This window comes from Mya arenaria, chromosome 6 (assembly GCF_026914265.1).
Source record: "Mya arenaria isolate MELC-2E11 chromosome 6, ASM2691426v1".
Lineage (NCBI taxonomy): Eukaryota > Metazoa > Mollusca > Bivalvia > Myida > Myidae > Mya > Mya arenaria.
The window spans coordinates 30,004,507-30,015,395 of NC_069127.1; the positions used below are offsets into that span (position 1 = coordinate 30,004,507).

At 34.5% G+C, this 10,889-nt stretch overlaps 1 protein-coding gene across 1 annotated transcript; it reads left to right on the top strand.

Annotated features, from left to right (window-relative positions):
* The first annotated feature begins 1,517 nt into the window (after window positions 1–1,517).
* Window positions 1,518–6,799, top strand: LOC128237692 (uncharacterized). Its single transcript, XM_052953278.1, has 5 exons — window positions 1,518–1,616; window positions 2,487–2,554; window positions 4,252–4,494; window positions 5,332–5,605; window positions 6,401–6,799. Exons 1-5 carry the CDS (start codon window positions 1,518–1,520, stop codon window positions 6,446–6,448), a joined length of 732 nt encoding a protein of 243 aa, XP_052809238.1. The 3' UTR covers window positions 6,449–6,799.
* Window positions 6,800–10,889: the final 4,090 nt, after the last annotated feature.

Here is a 10,889-nt window from a genome sequence, read left to right on the forward strand (position 1 = left end):
GACCGACTGACCATAACTATTTTTCGTTTATAACAGTACAGTTTAATTTCCATAACCAACGTATAAGGGTTATATCCCTGTTGTTAATTAATTAAATTTAATTTCATCTTTTGCTTCTGTTTCAATACTGGTGAAAGCACTCCATGTTACCAACTTTGAGGATATAACAAAGCCGAAAATGTTATTAGAAAGTACGCTTAGGGGCTTGATTAATATATTAGCACTTTCAACGAAGTAATCGTAAAAATAGTGTCACATCCAGTGGCTTTATTTATATTTAGCATTTTAATTGCCCTTGCGATTTCAGTTGCTGTAATTCTATCATCAAGCTCTTCAAACATCACATTGCGGCCCGATTTATTCATTTCAAAGTCATTTAAGAATGTCTGTATTATATCCGGGCCTTGATTTGAATTATCCGCTTAATCTTGAAAATAGTCAAAAAAGACTTAAAGTGTGGTCAGCCTGATTTTTCGATTTTTTAATTATTTTCCGAAATTCACTTGGCCTTTATCGACTTGAGCCATGCATTTGTTTCGTTTCTGAATTTTGTAGCTACAATTCGCGCTACCTACAGTATATTTATAGTTTTTTACTGCCCTTAACTTTTTCAAAGTTTGCTGGTGATCGGTTGAAAACATATCAAGAGGGCGCTTTCTTATGGTTTGAAGTGTGTATCATTACATTATCCACTAAACCAAGACTTCCTCTCCGTACGTGAATATTAGTGACATGAGAAGTTGAGAACCAATCCTTTAGCAGTTAAATCTCAAAGAAAATTCGTAATAAGGTACTGTAGGACTTGAAAAGAATATGACTAGATAACTTAAGATAGTAACGCCTTAGCATTTCAACATTAACTAGTATTAACCAGAAAAAGAAAGTTAGTCGGTAATGGTTACGTCCCGTAATTTCACTATTGTTTGTCGCCTTTCCAATCAATTGTCGATTATAATTGATCATTGGCACAACAGTAGCTTGGACTACACTGGGCAAACAACAGTTTAGGCATGTTATGGAAACTCATATTAAATATTGAAGTGCTTAAAAACTCAAATAATGCAATTTTTTAATTAATGCTCATTTCTTGTTTCAGATTCTTACTGACCTTTTAATAAAAGGTTATTAACTCAATCTCAATTTGACCTTGGTCCTTCATAAAGGAAAATGACTCAAGAAATAGTAGAAATGAAGAATATGTTAAGAGTGAAACTTTGCCATGTCATACAATGCATTGAAAATGGACGTACTCTTAATATTGAGGAGAAGATGAGGGAAACATATGAACTAATGCAACAGTTATCATTACTTACCTGCTTAGATGGAGCCTTTGAATTGTGTAAGGCAAGCCATGGACTTGATGTTGCATGGTACTGATAGGATCGAAGATGTTTTCCACATAGAAGTGTCACCTAGAGTGTGCAAAGAGAGGTCGACCGAAGTTTTTAATTCCTGTTTCAGTAATTGAGTTTTTGGTAGACAACAAATTTACAGTGAAGGACATTTCGAGATTATTAATGACCAGTGAAAGTACTCTAAAAAGGCGACTTAAGGACTATAATATAAAGATCGGCAACACCTATTCTATTATAGAACAGGGAGAGTTAGAGGACTTGGTGAGGAACATCACCAACGAATATCCAAATGCAGGATATCGAACTGTCATGGGAGTTTTATCATCTAAAGGTATGTGTTTTGTATGGTAAACTCTGTGATTGATCACAGGAAGTGTTAAAATCATAATAGAAAAAGGGTATATTTTGTACTTACTAGTAATATTTGTAAGAATTTTAGGAGCATAATCCTTTAAAGATTGAATATACTTTGTTTGTTATTTTGGAAAAAAATGTCTGGAAAAGGCATGATTACTGAGAGCTTAAACTATATATACTTTTTTGATATGTATAAAGTTTTTTTTTCAAATAAAATCCATTCTGAGTCTGATTAGTATAGTTACTGTCATGGCATATACAAATTAAACTGCACAGATTTTTTTTACTCAATTTTTTCTTATGGACTAAGATGTGACATGTTTGAAATCATTTCTATATACTAGGAAGAATCGAAGCCACCACATCCAGGAATCTAACCAAGGTTGCTGAATTGCCAGTCCATGGCAATGGTAGTCATTCCAACTACGAAATTGGATGAATACTTAAAATAACTAATATATAAATATTGTATTGTTCAGAAGGTCCAAAATGACCTTATTGAAAATATGTGGGTGCTTTGTTTTTTATTAGAAATATGCTTTTCAAGTTTTGTTGTTAACTAGTCTTGGTCCAAAAAAACATCTCGATTTAAAAGTAAGTGAAAACTGTACAGATAATATGCACACAACAACATATTTATGCCTGGTAAATTTATTTTTATTGTTACATGTAGGTCACCGAGTGCAGGAAAAACGAGTGAGAGATGCCCTCAAATATTGTGATCCACAAGGTGTTCTGTTCAGGAGGTTGTTCTTGTCAGCCTTTTGAGTGCAGCGTAGAGCATACAATGTGCGTGCACCATTAGCATTGTGGCACATTAATGGAAATCATAAATTGATCAGGTATGATTTCCAGAAATGTTGAAGTGTTCCAGCCATTGAAATATGACTTTTGGACGAACAAGCCCAAATTCTTATACTATTGCTTTGTTAAACAAGGCCTGCTATATAAGATTGAAAATGTTAACAAGCCCAGAATACGTTTAACCAGTGCAGGGCTTGCAGACTTGTGTTAACTTTGACCACTGAGTATTCCAATACTTATAGATTCATTTTTGCCTTAATCAATTTTGTGAGTATTAGAGGCTATCTTAAAGATGGTGTTTCCTTGCCCCAGTTTTCATGTTCAATGTTGTGGAATGGTCCTAATGGACCAGAAAGTATAACAACACTGAGATGTTCTGCATGGTGACCTTTACTGATAAGATAGCATAGCTAAGTTAATTAACTTTATGTAGTGTCCTGATCTTGTACATTATAAGATGCCCCCATAAAAGTGGTTGGGGAGGGGTCAAAAATGATACAGACATGTCTGTTCATATTCAAATTTGTGTTGCACTAGTCATTTAACCCTGGGGAATGCTGTTAAGGTATTGATGCTGTGCACCATGGGGATCTTTAGAGGATTTAGTTATGAAATTCAAAATGTAAAAGCAGATTTATGGAGAATGGGCATAACGCAGCATGTCAGAACGTCTGTTTCCTATATGCACACAGCTTGTTGTTTTCATCTAGTTATATTATGGTCATATGACTGCAAATTGTGACTTTAGCCGTATATTTAAGAAATATAACACACCACTGAGGGCCATATGACATTATAAGGACCGGCCAGTCAGCCAACGAAGGTGTATACGGACCGAGGCGTTAGCCGAGGTCCATTCACCTTCCGGGGCTGACTGGCCGGTCCTTATAATGCCATATGGCCCGAAATGTGTGCTATATTTCTTATATTATACCAAACACTTTATTACCATTTAATAATTTTAAAGCGCCTTTGATGTGTTTTATTGAACAAATCTAATAATGTTTAGTTGCGAAAAAAATGCCCTTGTGAAAACTGCAAGCAGCATTCACCGGTTTTATGACGTCAGCGGTCCATATTATATGACGTCATCGGTCCATATTATATTTCGGCAAGGTCCAGACCGGCCAAAAACATGATATGGACCGCTGACGTCATAAAAAACTTGATTTTTATTAAAATACATTGGTATACGGACCGATCAACTTTATATACGCAAAGAAAGGACGCATTTAAGTAAGGTATAATATATGTATATATATGGTGATCATTTGTGGCAAGTTATTTTAAAATCCTTCCAAGTGGTTCATGAGATATGGAGTGGACAAGAAATGGAGTCAGCATGTCTCCACAAACTTGGTTGAGACATAGTGACACTTGTCACGGCACTTTTCATTAGGATACATATATGTATGTTGTCACATGTTTTAAGAGAAACATCACACAATTGTTGATGGTTGCTATCAAAATAACAATAATATTCAACAGTATAGCAGGTATACCCCAATAAAATATTTTATACTGTGATTTTGTTTATTTCTAAAATCAATAGGATTGCTGATATCATGAAGGCAGATTGTTTTACTAAAAATAATTAATTTTCATTAAAAAATCCAGTTGTTGAACAATAGTGTATGCAGTTACTTCAGTTTAAGGGATCTTCTGTATTGCCATTTCCATACTTATTTGTTCATTTACCCTTTGTAGAAATGAGAACAGCATAATGTTTTTTCAGATGGAGATTCGTGATTCATGGTGGAATTGACGGGTATTCTAGACTGCCAGTTTTCTTGAAGGTAAACACTAACAACAGTGCAGTGAGTGTCCTTAGTGCCTTTACAGAAGCTACACAGCTGTATGGATTGCCAGAGAGAGTTCGGTCTGACAAAGGAGGAGAGAATGTTTTGGTTGCTGAATACATGGTTCAACATAATGGCACAAGGTCTTTTATAACCGGACCCAGTGTACATAATCAAAGGTAATCATCTCTGTGGAAAGCCTTGTCTTGGCTGTACATGTATCTTAAACATGCATTGTAGAATTTCCAAAAACCTTGGAAGGTTCTATCATGATAAGGCGGCATGGGGCAGGCTTTGTGCTTGAGTGCACCCATCAGGACCTAGTCTATCCATTATCAATTATTTTGATAGTGCATGTTTCACCTTAACATTGCAATCCTTAACTAAAAGACAGTGGAAAGGTCAAGTGCACTGTCTCTGTGACAACTCTTAAATAGATTAAACTAAAACAGTGTTTTGTGTAAATTTAGATGTGCCTTTTTGTGTTGCACCTTACTCAAACGAGTTAGCCTAATCATGAAAGATAACAGGAATTATGTAATTAAAGAACGCTTGCATCCAGGAACGTCATACTTGGTATGCAAGTTGGTCATGACTAGTAGATGACCCCTATTGATATTGTGATCAGTTCATCAGTCAGTCTGTCAGTCTGTATGTCACACTTCGTTTCCACTCAATAGATAAAGAATGCTTGCACCCAGGAACTTTATATTTGGTATGCTTTTTGGTTACGACTAGTAGATGACCCCTATTGATTTTGAGATCAGAAGGTAAAGGTCGCCGTGACATGTCCATCATTTATTTTTACTCTGCTACGACCACACAATAGGGGTGACTAGCGCTATTTCAAAAAAGCAATCTCTAGTGTTTATTAGTATGCCTTGTTAGCACATGATGTTTGCTTGCAACTGTGTGTGCATTTATTTCACTGAAAAAAAATGTATATACATTTTTCTTCATTCATTTTCAGATCCCAAAAATGTTACTATCACTGTATTGGTTATTGTTTTTTTAAGAATTGAGAGACTATGGCGGGAAGTCTGGACTGGTTGCAATGCCTTGTACTATGGACTCTTCTTCTCGATGGAGGATGATGGTATTCTGGATGTCACCAATGAGAGGCACATGCTAGCACTGCATCTTGTGTTCAAGCCCAGGATACAGCAACACCTGGATAACTTTAGAGAAGCTATTTATCACAGGCCATTAAGAACAGAACGAAATAAAAGCCCACTACAACTTTGGATAAGTGGTCAAATGCTTGATCCTAAATGGAATCCAAATAATGAGGTATAACAAAAGTAACAAGATTACCTTTATTTATATGATTCAATAAATACATAAATACCAATTGGCGTGTAGGTTTAACTAACAATGCAATAGGTTTATAAGTATATCGAAGAATCCAAAGAAATTTCACATGTATGATGAGTGTAGGATACAGAGCATTACCATCACATCACATGACACCAATTACTCTGTGAAAAGGTCAAGATCATTTGATACAATACATTTTTTTTCAAATTATACCATTTCTTCTTAATGTTAGCATTTCTGAGAAATATTTCTTTATTGTTTTGGTGTAATGTGATGCCTACACTTCCTATAACACAAATGATGTAAAGAAATTACTTTCCAGGGTATGGAAAAATGCTGATTAGAATATGAACATAAGGAGTACCTAAATTTCTAATAACCATCTATTTGTTCAAAATAAAGATTTATGGACATTATGTCATGAAAAAAGATATGTTATCAGCGAAAAACAGTTTTTTTATTATACATTTCATCCCAATCCAATTTACCTTGATTAAAAAATCAAGTTCTTAAACATTGTTTTACACAAGTATCATACATATTAGGTTCATTTTTCTGTCATTTGTCACTCTTGCCAGAACTTCTCAGATTTTCAAACCCTTCCTATGATGATATTTCTTATTATGTAGACGACCTTTTTTGGTTTGGGGGTCTAAGTTCGAGATTGAACCGGATCATGAAATATGCACAATATCTATTTGTCTTTATACTTTACATAATGTTTCTTATACTTAACATAATTTTTCTTATTGTTCTTTTGTTGTTTAGGATGAGCTTCAAACCTTTGGTATGGAATTTGGTGACCTTACTTCCTGATGAAGATAATGTTCCCGAAGCTGTGGTTGTTCCCGAAAATGAAGAGAATGTGGATCCTCATGTGCTTGACAATATACAAGAGATTCATGATAGGAGGTCATTGAATAATGGTATTGACATTTATCAGGAAGTGTTATCAATTATTAATCATTAGAAAGAATTGCAGTTATTATCTACCGTACTGTGTCATCAGATGAAACTACCAGGATTTGTGTATTCAATTATATTATTAGCTCTACTTTCCAAAGACCAGAAGAGCTTACAAGATTGTGCAGTGTACATCAACACAATAAAATTTTGGTTGTATCTCAATAAAATTATGCAGTCATTAGATTTACATAAAAGCTTGGTTTCTTTCTTAACCAACCAGTTCTGTTCATGAATTATGGGCCCTTTAAATGTTGAAAGTGCTATTTAACATGAGACCCTTTAATTCTTAGAAAATGCACATGTAGTGTTATGTGTGTAATGTGTGTTTTTGCACATTTTAATTCCTATCCATCTTCAGCAGTAAACAATGTTCGCTGATTGTTATTCAGTACAGAACGCATTCACCTGTATATACACCAACTTGTGATGCATTCAGGCAATCTTGTCTAAAGCATACAAACAATTATCAACATCAGCATGCACCTAACAAGGCTTAGAACAAAGTTCACCAGTATACATCAGGATTTGATCTGTCAAGCCAAGAAATGTTCTGATTGTGTTTCAGCCACAAAATGACTACTAGCTTAATATGTAAAGACGAATGATAGTTCACACCAGCATGATTGTATTCTCAACTATGCCAAAACTTAAGAGAGTAGAGCAGTTAAGCACTAGTGTATCATATTGAAATATTCAGGACATAGATATTTAATAAAACACTCACTCTGACCGAACTCTCTGTTTCACATTTACCCTAAAGATACAGACCCCAAACAATATTTTTTAATGAAAATAAATCAAGTTTTGTACAGTAATTGCTTGCTAAGTTTCATTGAAATCCATCCAATGGTAAAGGAGTTGCTTAGACATGGTGAATAGTCCATATTTTGTAACGTTGATATTTAAGCTTAAGACAAAAGTTAATTTGAACATATTTTACAACGATCTTAAAGAAAGTTATGATTCTCTTAAGCACATAGTTGCTTGAGAGATAATGGTCTTGTGTACTCGCAGTTTCCAGAGTTCGGTTGCGAAATGTAAACTCTTAACTGGAGTTATCAGTACCAACTGTAAGAGCTTGTGTTTTTATAACAGTGACCTTGAACTTAGGAGCCCCAATAACAATCCTATGAAAGGTCTGCATACACTTCCTATATTCCAAGTTTCAGTCACAATATGTCATTTACAAGGTTTTGGGGCCAAACAGTTTTCTATTTTAAGTAACAGTGACAGTGACTCAGAGCCCAAAATACAATCTTATGAAAGGTCCCTATAATATGTTCCTTTTCAAAGATAAACAGCTGCAATATGTCAACTATATCTCAAGTTATTCAGTACCAAATGTTATTCTATTTAACATATGTCAAACTAAACTTAAAATGGATTTTTGTAACATAATTGTGTGCTGCCCGTTACAGACTGCGTGAAAAGATTAAGTCAATTTAATGAAGAGAATATATTAAGTAAATCTCAACTTGCCCATAAACTTTAACCAGAAATGATGTGCCCTAAAATTTAAAACCAAGTTCTTAAGTCCATCAGGGGCCATAGTTTGTATTTAGGATGACATTGTGATATGTAACCTTAAGTTATTGTAAGATTGTAATTTATAATTGTGACAGGTATTAAGACAATGAGATGAACAGTATTGACATTCTTAGTAAAAATCCCAACTTGCCCTTAAACTTTAACCAAGTTAGTATTTAAGTCAATCAGGGGCCATAATTTGTATTAAGAATATATGGAGTTATGCAACCTCATTGTGTAATGGCCCTGAACAACTGTGTAAGAATGTTATCCTTCCCTACCTTAACAGGACGCTGATGCTGAAGCTGGGGCGATTAGTAAAGCCACCTTATTCTGCAAATAGTTGAGCTAAAAACTAACTTAAATTAACTCAAACCTTTTTATTCATTATAACAAACAACTAGGCCATTTCAGAATATAGCCACTGTTTTTTAACATAAAAATACATATACAACTGTAAACATTTGGGGAAGAATTTAAATATTTGATAAACAAAGACTGCTTTAAACTGCACTCTCACAAATATACCGTTTTTACGTTTTTTTGGTATTTTTTTGTCATGAAATAGCAAATTTTTGTGTAAATATCTGAAAACTAATGATAAAAGATGGCTGACAAGAGATCAGCTTAAACCATTACTAACAGTTTTAAAACAAGAGGCCCATAGGGGACTATGCTCTACTGGCATGGCTCTTGAGGTCATTTTTAATCCAGAGCACGTATGTATGTGTAAAAGGCAACAGACATATAGTTCACGTTTTGTGTTTGGGTTACCTGAAAACGTTGCGCTTTCAACATCTGAGCCCAGAAAGTATTGTAAGCAGATTAGTTGCATGGACTATTATAATATGTGCCAAGTTAAGGTCATCTGACAAAAAACAAGAACTGTCACAGAGACAGCACGCTCGACTATTCTGCCGCTTTTAAGATATTAACATTAATGTATTTACATGGAACATTTTAACCAGAATTCTAATAATAAAGGGCAATTATTTGCAAAATACAGTTATCTAACTTGGTTATTCAATTGCATTGTGTGGTTGAATACCATTGTATAAAGTCTCAATGGAATACCTCAAGTAGTTGCTGAGATCAAGTAATTGCTGAGATATTATCCTATGTGTGCTAACATGCAAGACCTTAACCAGAATTTAATCGCATACCCGATAATAAAGGGGCAAAAATTAGTCCAAAAAATGTCCAATAATAAAGGCATATTTGCAAGTTTTCTAACTTGGTTAATTAAGTAGGTTGAAAGGTTCAGTACCACTGTATAAAGTCTGAATGCCTAATACCTCAAGTAGTTGCTGAGATATTAACCTATGTGTGCTTGCATGCAAAACCTTAACCAAGGTGTGATGCAAACGCTGACGCCGACGTTTGGGTGAGTAGTATAGCTCTCCATATTCTTCGAATAGTCAAGCTAAAAATGGTTTAAAAACTGTACTCATGGTAATAATTTCTGTAGTTTTAAAAAATAAAAAAATGGTCAAAAGGTCAAAGTCAAGGGCATCTGAGGACAACATTGATGCTTATTTGCAAAACTGTAGACATGGTCTAAATATCATTGCTGAAGCTTTAAGAATAACAGAGGTCAAAAGGGGTGTGGCCAGCTTTCGCATCAGGGGCATATTTTGAGCCTTGTGGAGCCTAATTCAAAATAGCAAGTGTTTGCAAAGCTGGTTCCAACAAAAATATTTTCAAACCATTCCCTATTCAAGTTTACCAAACCTGGGAATCCTGCGCGTGGCCAGTAATGACCCCAGGTGCATAATTTGAACAAACATTCACAACCAATTTTGTTAAGATGAATGCTCAACCTACAGACACTTAGAATTGAGCTAAAAAATGGCCTTTGGGCAATCAACAAGAACAAGGCACAGTAATTCACAAAATCAACTGCAGAACCAAAAAGCAAATTGTCTCCCTTAATCCTAGACTTGACATGTTAACGTGGCTAAAAATAGAATTTGCTCATGCAGACCTGGCTAAAAATAACATTTCTTTAACACTTTGAAGGCCCATAATCTAGGCATGCCTTGGCGGATATGGCTGGTTTTCGAAAGGAACCAAGCTCTAATTGATATCTGAATACCGTACGAGTTTCATCGAGAAACAATCAAAACTAAAGACTGTATCGCGTTAACAAGAAATTGTTTACAGAAGCACTGACACACAGACTGACATACTATGTACACATTACCATCACATGAGCTCCTCTGGCCTTTGGCCAGTAGAGCTAAAAATCATAAAACATTTTTCAGTTTTTGAACTTGAATAAAAAAATCTGCAATCTAATTAAATCTGCAATCTAATATTTTTGTCAGCAGTCTTATATAACTGGTTTCCATGCATTTCGCAAAAATTGGCTCGTTTCAAGACAAAAAAAGAAAAAGTTGTCAAACTTTTAATCTATGAAAGTGCAGCTTTAATATAGAAATCCTAACATAATTGATCAATGACAAGGGGTGGCAAAATAACTAGATGCATTCTACATTTTGTTTAAGTATGATCAAACTTAAAGACTTGCATTATAAATACCAAATTTATATAAGTTTTAGTTTGCAAAATTTATTGTACATACAGTGCAAGATAGATGAATATGAAATTAAACATTTACTTTCATGATCACTTCTTAGCAATAGATAATGTAAACAAGGAGGCATCACATGCTTTTAATGTTGTCCAGAATAACCCTAACTTTAAATAACCTAGTATTTGCTACTGTAAAAATCTTTACCAATTCACCAGCAATTCAATGAAT